This window comes from Diospyros lotus, chromosome 1 (genome assembly GCF_014633365.1).
Source record: "Diospyros lotus cultivar Yz01 chromosome 1, ASM1463336v1, whole genome shotgun sequence".
Classification (NCBI taxonomy): Eukaryota; Viridiplantae; Streptophyta; class Magnoliopsida; order Ericales; family Ebenaceae; genus Diospyros; species Diospyros lotus.
The window spans coordinates 30610747-30629920 of NC_068338.1; the positions used below are offsets into that span (position 1 = coordinate 30610747).

The following is a 19174-nucleotide window of genomic DNA, read 5'->3' on the forward strand; positions in this document are numbered from 1 at the left end:
GAGTGGCGCCGAGGCTCAAGGGCCTGTACAAGGAGCGACTTCTGGCAGGCTTCTAGGATGGCAACCCCCAAGAGAACAAGATCTGGGACCAGTTAAGGTCGCATGACAAGAACGTCACGTGCTCAAGGGAGGAGAATATAATACTCCGAGAGCCCAGAAGATTATAGTATATATCGAGGATAGGTAAGGAAGGAAACAACATCAGCTGGATGCCTTTTGGGCTGAATACAGACAAAGAACTCCAGGGTTAAGCGTGCTTGACCTGGAAGGCAAATGTAAATCATATAATCCATTTTTAGCTTCACGTGAACAATTTATGCAATTCGACTGAAGGTGATTTGTCTCATAGAATATCCATATTGTGAGCTGCAAACATAATCCAACTTTTTGTTGGGAATCAAAGAATTAGGAGAGGAATTAGGAGATAAGCAGAGCAATTATGTGTAGTGGGTTGTCATTTTTATAGTTATGTGGTAGTGGGGTGTTATTTTACAATTGTGTAGTAATGGTAACTGCTGGGATAGCCCTATAGAAAGCTATACCACAGTTTACGGAGGAATCAAGCAATTATATTGAAGTTATCTCATTTTTCCCTCTATCTATTCTCTGTTTCCCTCTGTTCTTCTCTCTATTTTCTCCTTAAATTCTCCCATTTCTCTCTATTCTCTGTTTCCACCTGTTCTTCTCCCTGTTTTCGCCCTAAATCTTCTCATTTCTCCCTCTCTTTCTTTCTTTCTTCTTTCATGATTGTCAACTAGAAATCCTAGATTTGAAATCTAGGGTCCTGACACTTTCCTACTATGGATAAAACATTGCCTCACCTAATCACAGGGGCACCAAGAGAAAGAGTGGAACAGCTTTTATAGGCATAGCCGCATGGGCAACATTCCCAATCTCAACCTTCAACATTTTTCTTCTTTTCTTTTTCCCTAGTTCACCTTTTTTTTTTTTCTTCTTCACATTTTCCTCAGTTCTAAAGGCAGTAAAAAAGCATCATTAGTCTGGCCATAACAATTCCATTGAGTTCAAGGGACCTTAGTCAAAGATTTTGTTGTTTTAAAAGCAAAGTTTCTAATGTACAGACCAGAACAAAGATTAAAGTAAATAACAGGTCCAGATTGCAGATAGTGATGGGCTACAGGACCTGAAATGTGGCTCCATTGTTTTTAAAAGCAAAATTTCTAATGTACAGACCAGAACTTAGATTTAAATTAAATAGCAGGTCCTAATTGCAGATAGTGATATCCTACAATACCTGAAATGTGGCTCCATTGTGGATGATATCCCGAGCTATAGGATCATTAATGTATTCATGTAATGGCATCACAATGTCCCCCATATTATATGAGTTAACGTTCTTAGCATAAGTTGGGCCTCTTTGCACTCTGACATCTCTCTGTCCCATGAAATAGATGGAGGAAAGACTCATTAGATGAAATAATGCGAGTTAATAATAAAGCATTGAACCATGTAGTATGAGAAAAGGATAAAAATCATTAATTATCATACAGGGATGTGAGTATTAAAATTGACAAATGTTGTTGTTAAAGAACTTTTCTTTAATTGTCTTTGCCCATAGAACAGCAACAACCAGTCCCTTCCTTGACAATTTGACTTTGAAACTGTTGAGAGTAGAAATTATGAGATGCCGGTTAACAATTCAATATGGTATCAAAGCAGGCAAAGTCTTGAGTTCAAACCTCACAGCCAACCCAATATTTAATTTGTTGCACACATATTTGGACGAGTTATGCAATTAAGTACAACCACACGTCCATGTTGAGAGTAAAATTAATAATATGAAAAATAAAATTAACCCTCTATCAAACAACTTAAGCTTTTAAATGAGATGGTAGTTAACCATTCAACTTGGTACCAAAGTAGGTAAAGGCCCTAAGTTTAAATGTCACTGCCAACACAATATTTAAATTATTGCACGAGTTTGGACGAATTATGCAGTGAAGTCTAGCTACACTTGAGGGCACCTATTTGAGAGTAAAAATAATAACATAAAAGATAAAGTTAACCATTTGTCTAACAGGTTAAGCTTTTAGATGAGATATTGGTTAACAATTCAACATAAACCAAGCTGAGGAAAATATTGAGGAAACTCCTTCCCTTCCGTCAGTCAAACTCCATGCGTATGTGCATATTTATTTTGGTTTCTATTAAATTAAACATAAAAGATAGGAATAAAGATACAGATTAACTTGCTAATGTAAAGGAGAACAAAAATAGACTCAAAGTGAATTAGGAGCATCATAGCTGGCATTAGTAAGCACTAGTGAAAACTGAAAACAACCAAAATGGAAAAGTTACTTCAAAAGTTATTTAATATAAATCAGCCAAGGAACTTAGGAACTTAATAGCTTAGAAGGAAAACAAATTGTAGATTTTCCAGAAACTATAGAACAGAGGTAATACGAAGTCTGCATAGGATTCACAATCCTTGGGGTTTTAGCATTTTAGGTAATGAAGAGTTTTTAGGGACAAAATTGAAGATTTTTACAGATTCATAGGATGGAGGACAAACATGCTAATGCCCATGGGAAAAAGGGTAATACTGGTATCTGCACAAGCTATCATGCATAAGTGATTGCTTCTAAAGTAAGAAAACGAAAAACAACCAGGATGATACAATAAAGCCAGACTAATTAAAGATACAATAAAAAAATCCAACTAATTGCCAAGACAGGTTGAGATGGCTAGAAAGGAGATGATTATCTTAGATTTAACAAGATATGATTTAAAATAAAGACAACTGTAAAAATTCCTAGAAAACTCAAATAATAAATAGAAGTAGGGCAAGAAACAGTGTTTATTTTATTCTATTTATTTATTTTCTTAATAAGTAAACATTTAAAGAACATTTTATGAAATTTTCAAATATTCAGACTCACACAGCTAATCATTTTTTCCTAACTACTTGGGGTTAGCTATTGTTGAAGTTTGCCTCGAGTTTTGTCCTAAAAGATAGCAGAACCGAAAGGAGTATAAAAGAGTAGTTTTGGCTGAAGAAATTAGGTAGCTAGGGGTTAAGTGTAATTAGTACATTTTGTTGGGGTTAATATGTAATTTCCCTAAGTTAGTTAGTTGCCCAAGTGTGTCTGCCTCCTCTATAAATAAGAGGGCAAGGCAGCAGTCTAATAACTCCTCTCTCTTGTCAAGTTCTCTGTTTCTATTGTGAGTATTCTTTGTTCTAGAGAAAGTGAGGCATGTGTATTGTGTTCTTGAGTTTTCTTGGAGTGAACAAGGGTTGTACTTGAGCAATAGGGTTGAGAGAGGGCTTGGGCTTTGTACTGATCAGTTTCATCCTAATAAAAGGCTGCTCTTGGTGGGTGTTTGAAGGCTAGATGTAGGATTGCCAAAGGCATTCCGAACCAGGATAAATCTGCGCCTAATGCTGTTTGGTTTGATCTTTTAAATTCAGTTATTTTCTTTTCTGTTGTTCAGTTTTTTGTTCTTGCATTTACATTGCACCTGAGAGTGTTTAAGAGGGTTTTCTCGCCTAAGGTTGTAATCTAAGAGTCCTAAGGTTAACAATTTGGTATCAGAGCCTCCCCTAAGATCAAGAACTGCTTTCTTGCAAGGTTTCTTTATATTTCTTGTTGATTTAATCTACCTACTGTCTTCGGCCATGGCTACAACAAGATATGATGTAGAGAAATTCACTGGCCATAATGATTTTGGCCTTTGGAGGATTAAAATGGAAGCTTTACTAGGGAACTTAGGATTGAAATCAGCCTTAGAAGAGGAAGGAAAATTGCCTGAAACTCTCTCGGCAGAACAGAAACAAGAAAGGTTAAAACAGAAAGAGGAAATTGATGAGAAGGCCTTTAATACGTTGATTCTTAGCCTTGGTGATAAGGTTTTAAGAGAAGTATCCAAGATGACCACCGCCTTATCCCTATGGAATAGGTTAGAGACTCTATATCTAACCAAGACCCTTTCTACTCGATTGTTCTTGAAAACCCGCTTCTTCTCATTTAGAATGGGAGAAGGTCAGAAAATACATGAACATATTGATGATTTTACAAAGCTGTGTTTGGACCTAGAGAACATAGATATCAAGTATGATGATGAGGACAAGGCTCTCGTTCTCTTGCATTCTTTGCCTAAGACCTATGAGACCTTTGTTGACATACTAAAGCATGGCAGGGAAAACCTTTCATTTGATGATGTAATTGGAGCTTTAAACTCCAAGGAATTGCAACAAAAGGTAGAGGTAAATAGTTCTCCTGGAGATGCCCTAGCAGCTGGGTCTAGGCCGGAAAAGGGGGATCAAAGAAATAAGGGTAGGGGAAGATCTAAGTCTAGAAATAGTAGGAGATCTATTAGGTGTTTCTTGTGTCATGAGGAGGGCCACATCAAGAGAAACTGCCCAAATAAGAAGAAAGAAACCTAGGAGAAAACCAGCCCCGAATGCTCTAGCACCATGTGTGGTCTATGAGAGTGCGGATGTCCTATAGTTTTTCCTAGGTATGCAGGTATAGTAGCATAGATCCTAGGTTTAGGGTGTACTTCTCATAGGAAATGGGTATTTACCCATAGAGACATGGTGGAGGGGGAAATGGTTTGTCTAGGCATCAATCTAAGGTCAAGATAATTGGAGATGTGAGAATAGGAAGCATGGTGGAGCTGTTCCAGAATATTAGAAGCTGTAAAATATGTCTCTGTTCTAATAGAAAGCCTAATGTCCTTAGGAATAATTAGATAGTGAGAATTGGAGTCCTAAGAAGTTGTAAGGATCTCTTAGAGAGATGGTAGCAACCCTCAAGAATAGAGGATATGTGGTGCATGCTTGCAGGTTTTGTGGATAAGCTGCAGCCACTAAGGATAGCCTATGATAAGTTAGGTTAGCTCATTTCTTGAGGATGGCTCACAATGGTGAGCAAGGACTAGGAAAGGTATCTAAAGCTAGGGATATTAGGGGAGGGGAAAATTTGCAGGTGTATAGGAATAGAATCCATGTAGTTTTGACTAGGTCTCCATATGTAGAAGTCTCCAAAATCAGTAAATCCCATTAGAAATCAGTTTCTAGGATGTTTTGGGAACCTATCTAGGTCTTGTCTCATGGTGGAACTAGGTGAGGTGAACCTAGTGGTGATGGTGTGTCCCTAAGGAATTCCCAAGCGTATATGAGCTTGCTGGAATTAAGTATTAGCTTGCTGTAAATTGCTTCTGGTGTGAAAGGTTAAGTGTAGTAGAGTTGTGGAATAGGTATGCCTAGGTCTTTCAAAAACTAGGGTTCTTACCTATGAGGGAAAACTCTAATAATAGGACATGGAATTAGTTGATTCCAAGGCCAAGGGATGAAATTTGGAATGCTGGCCAGTAAGGAAAATCCTTTGGATGTCTGGATCTAACCTATGAACCAGGGTATATCAATAGGGAAATCTGGAAAATATTTTGGTCAAATTCATTGTGTAAGCTTGGGCTAGATTGTGAGAGGGAAGAAGCTAGTATTTAATATAGCTTTGGCTCTTGCAGTGAGGGTCCTTGTGAACAGTGAGGAGAAATGGTGTGTGCAAGTGTTTCCTTGTATGGTGTAGCCATTATTGATCAAAAGTCCAGATTAAGCAAGGAAAGGGAAGGAGAATCATCTTGTAGGAAATGAGCAAGGGAATAGAAGGTTTAGAGTGCTGCCTAGGATGGGTAGTGATAGGTCTTAAGTTAGTTTCCAGTGAGGTATGGAAATTTGGGTTTATAAGATGCTTAGGCTCAGGTTTGAGTGCTAAGGATAGGATGGGATATAGAGCCCCTTGTATAAAAGAGGGTTGCACTCATGACCAAATGAATGGCATGGAGCCATGAAAATTTGGGGAGAGTCTTGGACTCAGGTGGAAAATCCCTTAGGTTAAAGGGGTAAATTGAGTGCATAGGAAAGCTGTGTCAATTTCAATGGTATGCCTAGGAAAAGTAAGGCAGCTTCATTGATAGTTATCCAATGGGAATCTCAAGGTGTAGCTGAGGTGGTAGTTCAGTGTTTGAGATTGTTGGAAGGAGGGGAAGCTGGAAAGATAAGGCATAGAGGTTGGAATAGGAATAGGACAGCTCATGGCAGCCTAGGAATACCCAAATCTTAATTATACCTTTGTTAAGCTGGAAATAGAGGAGAGTTAAGAAAAGAGGTCTAGCAGTCTTGTTTTGAAGCAAACATAAAGGAAAAGGCAGTGGTAAATCCTAAAAAGGCCGGTTTTGGAAGCTAGGAGGAAGTCTAGCAATGTTAAGTTCAATTCCGGGAGAGGTTCACTGGTGTTGAAATGCTGTGTAAAAGTTTAGACCCTTTGGGATTAATGAGTAACATCATATATGGATTTGGTTTATGGTGGAGTGTGCCTAGCTGGAAGTTATGCATTTAGGGTGTATATGTTGCATTTTGTATGCAACAGGAACCCTAAAATATAGTCTAGGTAGGAGGAGTTGAAACAGCCAATGGACAGTCCATTTGGCTTAGTCTTTAGTCCCACCATGGAGTATATCAATCATATTGATGTTAGGAAAAGTTATTCATTAGGAAAACCCTTGAGGAGGATAATTTTTTAATGAGAGTTGCAGGTTAGTTATTGCAGCTGGAATTTATCCAAAGAGTGGTCCATTATTATGTTTTACAGCATTGATATGTTTTCTTTGATGTGTTTGTGTTTGATATGATCAGGTTTGTTCATCATCCATGGAGAAAGCAGGAGTTGGCTATCAGGTGAAGAACTCAAGGCAAATGGTGGAGATTTGTTGAAGTTTGCCTCGAGTTTTGTCCTAGAAGATAGCGGAACCAGAAGGAGTATAAAAGAGTAGTTTTGGCTGAAGAAATTAGGCAGCTAGGGGTTAAGTGTAATTAGTACATTTTGTTGGGGTTAATATGTAATTTCCCTAAGTTAGTTAGTTGCCCAAGTGTGTCTGCCTCCTCTATAAATAAGAGGGCAAGGCAGCAGTCTAATAACTCCTCTCTCTTGTCAAGTTCTCTGTTTCTATTGTGAGTATTCTTTGTTCTAGAGAAAGTGAGGCATGTGTATTGTGTTCTTGAGTTTTCTTGGAGTGAACAAGGGTTGTACTTGAGCAATAGGGTTGAGAGAGGGCTTGGGCTTTGTACTGATCAGTTTCATCCTAATAAAAGGCTGCTCTTGGTGGGTGTTTGAAGGCTGGATGTAAGATTGCCAAAGGCATTCCGAACCAGGATAAATCTGCACCTAATGCTGTTTGGTTTGATCTTTTAAATTCAGTTATTTTCTTTTCTGTTGTTCAGTTTTATGTTCTTACATTTACATTGCATCCGAGAGTGTTTAAGAGGGTTTTCTCGCCTAAGGTTGTAATCTAAGAGTCCTAAGGTTAACAGCTATATATATCCTCTTTCTCAATTATGTCTATCAAGGCAAATATTTTCAGCTAAAGGTGCATCTTTTTTTATGATACGAATGCAAGTTAATTTCTGTTTTTCGCATCCCTAGCATTATCCTCAATGTGGATATTGCCACTTCTATAACATCCATTAGCCTTAATATACAAGCTTAAGCCATCTCAACTGATTCTCTCTCTTTATATTTGACAGATACTACTTTATCATTTTATCTGTTTATTCTCAACCCTACCTCACCTAGTTTGTAATGCATCTCACTATAGTTATTTTATAAACTGTTTGTTCTTAATTGACCAATACTCTTTAAACTATGTTTGGTTTAAAATGCAAATCCCATATCAGGGAGTTCTAAAAGAAGATCTTGGAATCAATAAGGAGTACTGCAGTTAATTTTTATTTTCTGACACTAACTCCTTAGGAAGATGAGGATAAGGCTGGAGTAGGTGCATCTTAAGAAAGGACACCTCCGTGAGAAACTAGGATATATAGCCAAGCTTGGGGAAATTTGCCTACCTTTTTCGAGATTGTATCTACTAAGTGGATATTTACAAAAAACAAGCACATAACAGTTAGCATAAGGAAACAGAAACCAAATAAGAATAATCAATGAGAAGCATCCACATGAAAACTTTGAGAAAACATACCCGAGCAAATAGGTCCTCTCTCATCCATGGAACCAGATACTTCCATGGCCAAATATCCAGTGTACTTACTCCTTTGGTCTTTGAACGCAGGCGTCCAGCCATTTGTGTGGCAGATGTTAGGTTAGGATGCACCAAAAACCTAGCTGCTACCTCTATTGAAAATTCATAAGTACTAAAGACACGGTCAATAGGATTCCTAAGTATGGTCACCACTGAAGTTCTTTCCCTTAGAAGTTTCGACATGATGCCATAGTCATCGTGGCTAACCAATAATCTGCAATTTGATTTGCTGCACAAAACAAAAAAACATCTCATTGAGAATAACCAATATAGCAAAATTATTAAGCACATATTATTTGGTATACAATTTTAGAAAAGAAGTTTGCTAATTAAGTTTCCATTGTGGTCTTTATTTCATCCTAATTTGTTAAACAACAAATTTGTTAACTGTATACTATTAAGAAAATTCATACGGTAATCATTTTCTTAAATAATCAAATACAAATGTTTACTAGCTAAGCAAGGCAGTCGTATGCTTTTGCTTCATTGTAACTCATAGCTCTCCATCTGGAAAGGAGAAACAAATAAATGAATTCATCTAGCTTCATGTCATCAGCTCTTACTTATGGGTCCTAGTATAGAAGACCAAACAAGTAACAGCTTTACTCCAATGATATAAAAAAATAGCAAGAAAATGATTTGAGGGCTGATATTTCTGCACAAATCAGAATGTCATGAAAAAAGAAAAATTAAACAAACAAAACAAAAAATAACAACATATCAAGCCTTAACTTTATCCCGCTATGTGCTTGTGGGGTCAATTAGTCATTTATATCTATAGACTCATCATCTGTAAGGCAAAAACAAACAAAACAAAAATGAACTCAGAAAATAAGATCCACTACCAGCTGGCAGTGCAGGGGGACCCATCCAGTAATTACTGACTTCAGGAAAGAATGGGATGGGGATGACCTCCCCACTAACAGATGGGATATCTACTAACTGGATGCTTCTATCTTATCCTAAAAGGATCAGAACTGCCACCTAAAATCAAGTCCAAATTGTTCAAATGCAGTGTAATTTTGGTTGGAGTAACTCAGAATTATGCCTGATAATGTATAGCCTACCTCTGTATCAGTTTATATGGCTTTAGTTATTAACATATGCAAAAGATACAAAGGTAGTTGTCCCTTCTTTTCATGATAATAAAATGTCCAGCATAACAAGAAAAGAAATTACCTTGGATCAAACCGCAACTTGTCATAAGAACGAGGACATTCGAAAGAGCTAGCATACAATCTTTTCAAGAAACTGCAAGTATGTACCATTTAAATGAGCAAGTGTTCTACTATGCATCAAACTAGCAATTGAAAGAATAGAGAGAGGAGGCAGGGAAGCAGAAATAACATAAAGAAATCTAGATTTTATCTCAATCAATAATTACCAATGGAAGTATGTTCGCCCACCAGTTCTTGGTATGTGAAGGAAAAACAGCAAATCCTGTAGTATATGCTTGTCTTCTTTGGGTTCTATGTCAACAGAAGAAGAAGCCCACTTTTTGACAGTATGTTTGCAATGTTCATAATCATCATTGCCACGCAAGGCACTTATTGTGAAAGAAACTGGGACAATATTAAGAAGACTAACAGGATAAATCAAACAATAATAGAAAAGCTGAAGCACAAACATGCAGAGAACACTATTAGCCAAGTAGTTATCCTAAATTTTCACTCCTATATATATCATAGCTGTCAAAATCGTTTGCCTTGGTGTGTGTTAAACATTAACTGCATTTATCCAATTTGCTTTAAAAAAATTATTGTGCACTTTCAAATCATCTTTCCATTTTGTGCAGGGACATCGATTCCTATCACATATGGCAAAATGTTAAAAAGATCAGCTGTGTTGCTCCAAATTCATGGAACATAAGATCAAGATTAATGAACATCCCAATGTCAGTGCTGATGTGGTCATTCACCAGTATCTGTCACAAGTGTAAATCGCACTATGTGGCATCCAATTTATAAGTGCAGTTGGCAGTGGTAAAGTGAAATTTCATGGGGAAATCTGGGAGTTCATCAAAGACATTAAGAAATGAGGGCCACTAACAGAGGATGAACTCCAACACATTTCATGTGAAGGCAATTGTACAGCCAGCAATGAAAGGCAAGTGTAAGGCTGTCAATTACATTTTAGTAACAAAACGTTCTGTACAAATTTGGCTGCTAATGTATCTAGTAACCTAACATTCCCACACAAACTACCAAAAAGTCGCAAGAAGAATGGTGCACTATTTACCATAGCTCCTCTAAACCTAAATAAGAAAAATAGCAGTTCTCTCAATGTAACATACCATATCCAAGGAGCAAGAGCAACACAGCCAACTTAGGAACATGATCCATCCAGCTCGGTTTGGCTCTAATTACTCCAATTCCTGAAAATGACTAGAAAAGCAAATATGTTACTATCAGATTCAATCTAACCAGATAAAAAACAACAGCAGATACAGAGGAAAAAATCTAAATCAATGAAGTTTTTGAGACTTTTAAGTGTTGAATATCGGAACTTCCAGACTACTTTGAATATCTAAGTTCTGATGTCCAGAGTAACATACCAAAGAGAGCCTAAAGGAACTGAAGATAAGAGAAAGAGTGAAGAAACAGATTTGTCAATCTATGTCCATAAAATGTTGCATAACAGATCTACAAAAGGGACTGGAATTGAGTTGGGAGATGAAAATGGGCAACTTGTGTAGGCCTTTGAGATCTCGTACTCAAAAATTCCATTAGGTCATGTTGGGTCTCCACTAGACAAAGCTCGCAATCAGAGAGGGGTTCACAGCCACCACCTATCGAAGCATCTAGACTGCCCTAATTTCTCTTTCTCACCAATCCTCTCTTTTATATGCCTGCACCTCCAAAATTTTCCCCAAAAAAATGAACCCTAGGGAGAAAAGTAACAGATTAAACATACATACAATGGGCAGGAACAGCTAGCGACTTGCAAGGGCAAATAATGTTCTTTTTTGACAAGTGCTCCTGCCACAATTGAATATTAACTACTTAAATACTATATCAGAACTTTTCTTTTTTAATTTTTCTAAAGTAACGACTTGTAATAAAGGATAAATAATCTATTATCTACGTAGCTATTATTTATAATTAAGCCGACGAAGGGGTTTATAAACTAATGAATGAGAAACCGAAGAATGAGTTTCTTATTTTTCTATCAATCTAATTAGTGTGGCTTAATTAGTGAAAAATTGGAAGGGTTCATGTTCTCTAATTGTCTCTTTGAAAACATTCAATCTTCAGAGTTAGATAATAGACAATAGATAGATATTTGATATTATAAGGAAAGAGCAAGTGAATATATATACTTCTGTTTCTAAGAGACATCTTGTTGGTAAGCATGCATGAATATTTTATATTCTAAGTTCAACATCCTTTTAGCATAAAGAAAAAACGTATTGATAAAATGATTATTTCATTTTTTTTTATAAAGTACAACTGCAATATAGATGATACACTTTAAATATATTTTAAAATTTAAAGTTTGTTTAAATTGCACTTATTACCTTTATGTTTTCAAAAATGTCGCTCAACTCCCTTCCACTTAATAGAGAAAATAAATTGACCACTTTACCCCTATATACAAACCATATTTCTCTCTCTATTATCTACTCCCGCTTGCTCCCTCATCCCATCTCATCTTTCTTTCTTTCTCCTCTCCCACAAACCAGCTACTATTTATGACCAGCAATTCTCTTTCCCTCTCTCTACAAGTTTAAAGAACACCCAAATTGATCTAGATTTATTTTCAAATCTATATTAGATCTAGGTTCAAAAAACCCATAACAGATATATAGGTTTGAAAAACCTAGATTCAATCTCCCTCTATTTTGGGGTTCGAAGAACAACACAAACCTAGACGATTTTGAGTTCTTTGACCCCATATCAACTTTAGGTTCAAAGAACCCAAAACAGAGATATTGGTTCCAAATTCAATCTCTCTCCAAAGTTAATATGGGTTCTTCGGGGATTTCATCAGTCAACCACCATTAATACATTTTTTTGTTTTTTAATTACAAAGTCATTTTGGAATTTTTAATAAAATTAACCCAGAAAGGGTATGCGATGCACAATAACTAACCTCAAGGGGGGTTGGTGGTATTTTTAAAAACACATGGGTGATTAATGAAATTTAGACCAACTTCAGAAGTGTTATGTCAAATTTATCTTTTAAAATTAAATAAAAAATAATATAATTTCTCATACACAAAATAATTTGTAAATTTTATTAAACAAGTAAATAACACAATTGGTCCCTTAACTTTATGCGCTCTAACAAAATAGTCCTTTTATTTCAGTTTGTCTTATAACAACCAATAAACTTTTAATTTCGTTACAATTTAATCCCTTTTCAACAATTTCTTAGGCTCTATAAAATTATCATGTTGCAAATATATAAAATAAAGAAAAATAAAAAATTTGGCAAGGGTTTTTTGAGAAATTAAAAATAAAACATAACACATTTCTAAAGAAGAAGAAAGAACCCATGATGGATTCTTCCATTGGGTCTATAGCAATGACTACTAGTGAGTAGTGACAAACGCTGGCAATCACTACTTCTATGCTTTTTATTTTTTTCATTTTATGTATTTGGCACATCATAATTTTTTTGATGAATTTTTTAATGAGGGACTAAATTAAAATTTTAATAATTACTATAAAATAAATTAAATTACAAAATCTAATTTATGATTAAACATAAATTTCAAGCATCAACAATACTAGATCATGAAGCCACACTTAATATGATCATGAATTCTTTCCATAACCTATAGGTGTTTATATAAATAAGTATTTAAATGCAGTGAATTATTCTATCAATGCAATAATAAGTAATAACACTTTTTATTTAAAATCGGTTACAATTCATAGATAATGAGTTATAATTGATTATGGTGAACAGGAAAGAAATCAAATTATAAATTGACTGCTCATAGTTAGACAGAGCAAAACCAACAACAAAACTTTCAATCTTCAATGTTAGGTAATAGATAGATAGATAGATATTAAAAGGAAAGGAGCTAGTGAATATATATACTATTGTTTCCAAGAGACATGTCCTTCGGTTTAAATTTAAAAAACATGTTCTGTTAAATTTAAAGAAACATGTACTTTACTTTTAAAAATTATGTTGTTCCTGAAAGATTATAATTGTTCTTTAAGACACATCCATCCTAAAAGACATGATCTTTTCAATGGATACATCTTTTTCAAAGAGAGAATCAAAGAACAAAAACCCTTTCCAATTTTTCAATAATTAAGCCACACTAATTAGATTAATGGAAAAATGAAAACCCCTTCTCTGATTTCCCACTCATTAGTTTATAAACCCCTTCTTCGGCTTCATTACATATAATAGATAGATGGAGAATATATTATTTATCCTTGGATACTAATCTAATACATATCGTGGAAGTCATTGTCACAACCCTAGGTTTCCTAGGGTTTGGAATGGAATTTTGGAGGAAGAAGACAGAACGGAAAGAAGAAAAATTTGAGAAGAGAAGGTAAGGGTTTGGATGAAGAGAGAGGGAGATGAGAGAGAGGGAAACCAATTGATTTCATTCAATTCGTAGCTACCTATTCTCTATTCAACAGGTTATTTATAGGCTGTTTACATGCTTGTGGTTATTACCAAAGTAATCAACTAACACACTAACAAACTCAAGTAACTACAAACTAACAAACTCTAGTACAATTACAGCTACTGCCCTTTGGGTCATGACAGTCGTTACTAAGAAAAAAATAAAAAAGAAAACTTATGATACAGTATTTAAGTAGTCAGTCTTCTATAGTGGTCGAAGCACTTGTCAAAAAAGAACATTATTTACCATTTTGCCATTGTAAGTCGCCAGATGTTCTCATCCATTGTATGCATGTTTAATCTGTTACTTTTCTCACTAGGATTCAGATTTTCTGAAAAAAATTTGGAGGTTAAGGCATATAAGAGAGTGGATTGGTGAGAAAGAGAAATTAGGGCAGTCTACATGCTTCAACCAGTGGCAGCTGTGGGCCCCTTGTCAGGTTCCCAGACCTGACCTAGGGTTTATAAGGTAATTAGGAAGAAATCATGAGAGAGAGAGAGAAATTAGGGAGAACAAAGAGAAAGAGAGAAAGATGAGCGAGAAAACAGACAGAGGGCCGAGAGAGAAAAGACAGAGAGAATTAGAGAGAATGAATTCTTGTTATTTTCACATCATAAACCTCCATTCTCCAATTAGTGGCCTATTTATAGGCCTTCTAGCTTTCAGTTACAAGTTGCTGTGACTGAAGGTTCTAGTTGCTTTCAGTTGTAACTGTAAACTGAAAAAGTTACAAGTTGTAACAGAAAAAATACAATGCAATAATTGCAACAAGCTGCAATTACTGTTATAGCCGTAGGGTCTTGACAATCCTCCCTCTTTAAAAGATTTCTGGTCCCCAAGAAATCACAGTAAAGTTCTGGAGTGATTATAGCAATTGATTCTGCATGCCTCTTTCTCTTCCTTTGATTAACATGGTTTTCTATGGCCATTTTCTCTTCTCAAGTTGTACAATATTGATAAACTTCCCGCGTCACCTGAGAAGTTTAGCTGCTTCATCCTCTGCATGTCTTATTTCAATCTGAAGAAACTTCAAACGTCCATCTAGGACTTCAATATTTTCATCAAGTTCTTTTTTTCTGGACCTAAGCCTCTCAATTTCCCCAACATCCTGATTGCATAGGAAGAGACGAAAATGTTCCACAGGTTCCGCAATGGCTGAAACATGACCTCCATATCAAGATTTAGACCATCTGTAATGATTTTCTGGAGTCCAAAGGTCCAAAATTTCTGATCTTAGGACCTCATCAGCCCTAGAATCAGTTTCCTGGGAACCAATATAAGAGTGTTCCAGCCCAAATTGCCCAATCAGAACTTCTTTGGCTGCATGTGGATTGTGGAGCATCAAAAACTTGATCCAACCTAGAATAGATGCCAAAGGCACACATCTCATTGTCATGTCCCTAGGAGCAATAGAGAAGCAATATTGTAATAGGGATATAATAGTTGTTAAGAGGTATTTTTCAATTTGTTAGGATTACAGTTGTACTGCACATGGGTGCATGAGCTAAGGACAAACGGTTGTATTGCACATGAGTGCAGGGGGAGGCTATAAATAAGCCACTGCTGTAGGAGGGTAAGCATGTTTTGAATTGATAAATGAAGCTCTGATTTCTCTCTCTAGAATTCTCTCCCAATCTCCCTCTCGTTCCCTCTGCTCTCTCTAATTTCTTCCCTTCTCTATTACAATTCCCTCTCCTTGTTGTTCCTCTGTAATCCTTCCCCCATTTCTTGTTGCATTTTCCTCCCTCTCTGTCTAATTTCCCTCTAATTTCTCTCAATTTCCAATCCAACCCTAGGCTAAACCCTAGGTACACAACACTCATCAGATGCATGAAAGATTTCTTCATCGCGACCTTCATATCTGACATGATTTATAGCCAAAATATCTAATGAACCAGTGTTTTTTACCAAGAAATCACAATCACCAAAATCTTGAGTTACAAATGACTGATTCAATTCAGATTGTTCCTCAGCTTCCTGTAAGTCAGAAGTTTGAGGAAGGATTCCAGCACAGTTGTGATATTCTTTTAAGCACCTCAATGGGTTGAAACTGAAAAGACGAAGATCGCCTGAAGGGTTTTCATTATCCTTAAAAGCTCTTCAAATGAAAACCCAATATTTCCATTCTTGTAAGACTAAACACATTTTGTAGCCTCATTCACTATAGCACCAATATTCGCACGGATGAATGATCTTTCAGTCGGAATTGCCTAATCCAAGACAGGTAATTCCTTAGCTTTTTGCAAATCGTGGATATTGGGTAGAATTCCAGCTCCTGCTAGAATTGGTTCTGCGGTGGATCTTGGAGGAAAATCCACTAGTAGACTAGCTTGAAGCATCTTTGAGAACTTATTCAAAAATTCATCCAGCTTTTGGCCAAGATTAGCAAAATCTTCAGCGATTCCTTTCTCTATTGGCTGCACACTTTCTCTTGTTACAGCATTTTCTGCTCAACAGCAACTCACCCTTCTCCAGAATCTGCTGTAAGCCTAGTTCCAGATTGTCCACCCTTGCTTCCAATTGTTTCATCCGATTTCCTTCGGCCATCTTCACTACTCGCCTCTGACACTTCCTCTAAGAATCGCCTGGATCTTCCTCTGAAACAGCCTCCAATAATCACCAGAATCTAAATTCAACAATCGAAGATCGGCTGCTCTGATACCAATTGTCAAGTTCCTAGACCTGACCTAAGGTTTACAAGGTAATTAGCAAGAAAGAGAGAGAAATCAAGAAGAACGGAGAGAAAGATGATGGAGAAAACAGAGAGAAATATGAAAGAGAGAGAAATCAAGAAGAACGGAGAGAAAGATGACGGAGAAAACAGAGAGAAATATGAAAGAGAGAGAGAGAAGATAGAGAGAATGAATTCTTGTTATTTTCACATCACAATCCTCCATTCTCCAATTAGTGGCCTATTTATAGAACTTCTAGCTTTCAGTTACAATTGTAACTGAAAGTTACAAGAAGTTGTAACTGAAGGTTACTAGTTGCTTTCAGTTGTAACTGTAAACTGAAAAGGTTACAAGTTGTAATAGAAAAAAATATTATGCAGTAATTGCAATGAGCTGCAATTACTGTTATAGCCCTAGGGTCTTGACAATCCTCTCCGATTGCAAGCTTTGTCTAGTGGAGACCCAACACAAGTTAAGGGCATTTATGAGCATGAGATCTTGAAACCAAACACAGGTTGCCCAATTTCATCCCCCAACTCAATTCTCGTCTCTTTCATAGACCTGTTATGTAACATTTTTATGGATGTTAAAGATTGTCTCAAGTTAGTGATAGGATTATGTGCAGTGTTTTGTATGCGGTTACGGGGTAGTTGACAGGCGGGGTGGCACTCTTGTAATATTAGTTATTAGTGGAGGGCAAATCCAATAATGTCATAACCGACCCTAGGAAATATCACCCTATTTTCCATAAATAGGGCAGGGGGCTGAGGTTCTAAGAATCACATGTTCTCTTTCTATTTTCATGAGAGCCAAGAGAGTGAGAAAATTGTGAGTTAGAATAGTCTTGTACATTCTTGGGCAAGCTTGTATTGTGGGAGAGGAAAAATCCTGTATTTTTATCCATCAATAAAGAAGGCTGCTCGGTGGTGGTTTCAAGGCTAGATGTAATGCCATTCACGTGGCATGAATTAGGATAAAAACCGGTGTCTCCTCATGTGGTTTGCGTGTTTCATTTCTTGTTCTGTTCTTTATTATATGTTTGTGTTGTGGTGTGTTGGCCGGTGAGTTGTGAGTGTGATGAGTGGTGTTTGATTGGTTTCTTGGGTGTGTTTAAAGGTTACCAGTGCTCCCAATTTCTAACAATGGAAATAAATTGACAAATCTGATTCTTCACTCTTAATGAAATTCGGAGAAGGGGTTTATAAACTAATGAGTGAGAAACCAGAGGAGTTTCTCGTTTTTCTATTAATCTAATTTGTGTGGTTTGATTAGTGGGAAATTGGTAGGGTTCATGTTCTCTGAATGTATCTTTGAAAATATCATGTCTTTTAAGATGGATGTGTCCTAAAGAGCGTTAAAAACTTTCAAGAACAACATAATGGGTAAATCACACTAAAGGTCACAAAACTTTGGTGTTCTTTTCAATTTGGTCACTAAACTTCAATTTCTTGCAAAGTGATAACAAAAGTTTAAAATGTTTTGTAATGTGGTCACTAAAGTGATTTTTTGATGATTTCTAGCTGAAATTGCTGACGTGGCGATGATGTGGCCATTGCCACGTCAGCAATTTTAGTGAGAAATTATCCAAAAATCACTTTAATGACCATATTGCAAAATATTTTAAAGTTTTGTTATTACTTTACAAAGAATTGAAGTTTAGTGACCAAATTGAAAAGGACACAAAAGTTTTGTGACATTTGGTATGATTTACCCACAACATAACTTTTAAAACTAAAGTACATATCTTTTTAAAATTAACAAAACATGTCTTTTAAATTTAGACCAAATGATAATGTCTCTTGAAAACACAAGTATATATATTCACTTACTCTATCCTTATAATATCTATCTATTTATATATTATCTAATATTTATTATACATATAATAAGCGAAGCATGTTACCTAAAGTAGAGATCGATGGCGGTGACAGGTCAGCCCGGACGGTTGGTGACAGAAGCCGATCGCTTCACGATTACCCGCAACAGAGACCGGCGGCACACGACAGAGGGGCGACAGCGGCAGATATGATGGCTGGGGATGATGATAGGGGACGGTGGCAAGTTATCTGGGACGCACATAAGCGGTGGTCGCTTCGCGATGCTGTCCGTCGACACAGATGGTGGTCGGGCGGTGGTTCACGAGTGGAATATGACGGAGGCAGGTACCGGAGAGAAAACGGAGGGGCGAGGTCCCGTGTGGTGCTACGCGGCGGTCATGCGCCAGTCAGTTGTGAGCGATAATGGCTGTATCGCGGTAGCCTTCCGACGTCGCGCTGGCCGGAAGGAGGAGGAGATGGTGGCCGGCGGCGAACGCCACCGCCTATCGGACAAGACGGGAAAAGGTGAGTGAACGGCAATCCAAGGGTTTTCCAAACCCTATCTGCCTCAATGAAGCGATTTTATAGCAACGCCCATGGATCAAGGTCGGGTCCCTAGTTGGAACTTGGAACGATGGAAGCCTGCCCAACTCACAATCCGACCTTGGCAATTAGGATATGTCTAATGCAACTCTTACTATATTATTATAAATAATTTATTTCTTATTTTAATTTTATCTTAAAAATGATGTTGGTTCGAAGCACCCTCTATTATTTCCCTATTTTACTTACTATTTTTATTTATTTATTAATAAATTTTAATTTTATTTATTTATCTTACTTATAATTTTTACTATTATAAAAATTTATTATTTATTTTCACAAAATCAATCATCAAATACATAAAATAATCAAATACACACATACAAAAAATTAATAATCAAATATATAAAATTATCAGATACATGTATACACAAAATCAATAATTAAATATACAAAATAATCAAATATACACATACATGAAATTAATA

The 19174-nt window shown here is 36.5% G+C and overlaps 1 protein-coding gene across 7 annotated transcripts in view; it reads right to left on the reverse strand.

The window, feature by feature from the left end:
- Positions 1-18377, reverse strand: part of LOC127789979 (protein-tyrosine sulfotransferase) — a 29237-nt gene extending 10860 nt beyond the window's left edge. For 6 of the 7 annotated variants that reach the window (XR_008020708.1, XM_052319176.1, XM_052319156.1 and 3 more), the window contains exons 1-6: positions 18230-18376; positions 10352-10442; positions 9443-9620; positions 9238-9309; positions 7999-8287; positions 1256-1396 (exon numbers count right to left, since the gene is read on the reverse strand). Coding sequence is in view for 6 of the 7 variants with exons in the window: in XM_052319176.1 (XP_052175136.1) it covers positions 1256-1396; positions 7999-8287; positions 9238-9309; positions 9443-9620; positions 10352-10400 (729 nt within the window). In the remaining variant the exon portion in view is untranslated. Of the gene's footprint in view, positions 1-1255; positions 1397-7998; positions 8288-9237; positions 9310-9442; positions 9621-10351; positions 10443-18229 lie in introns of all 7 variants that reach the window. The other variant, XM_052319146.1, reaches the window with a different exon arrangement.
- Positions 18378-19174: the final 797 nt, after the last annotated feature.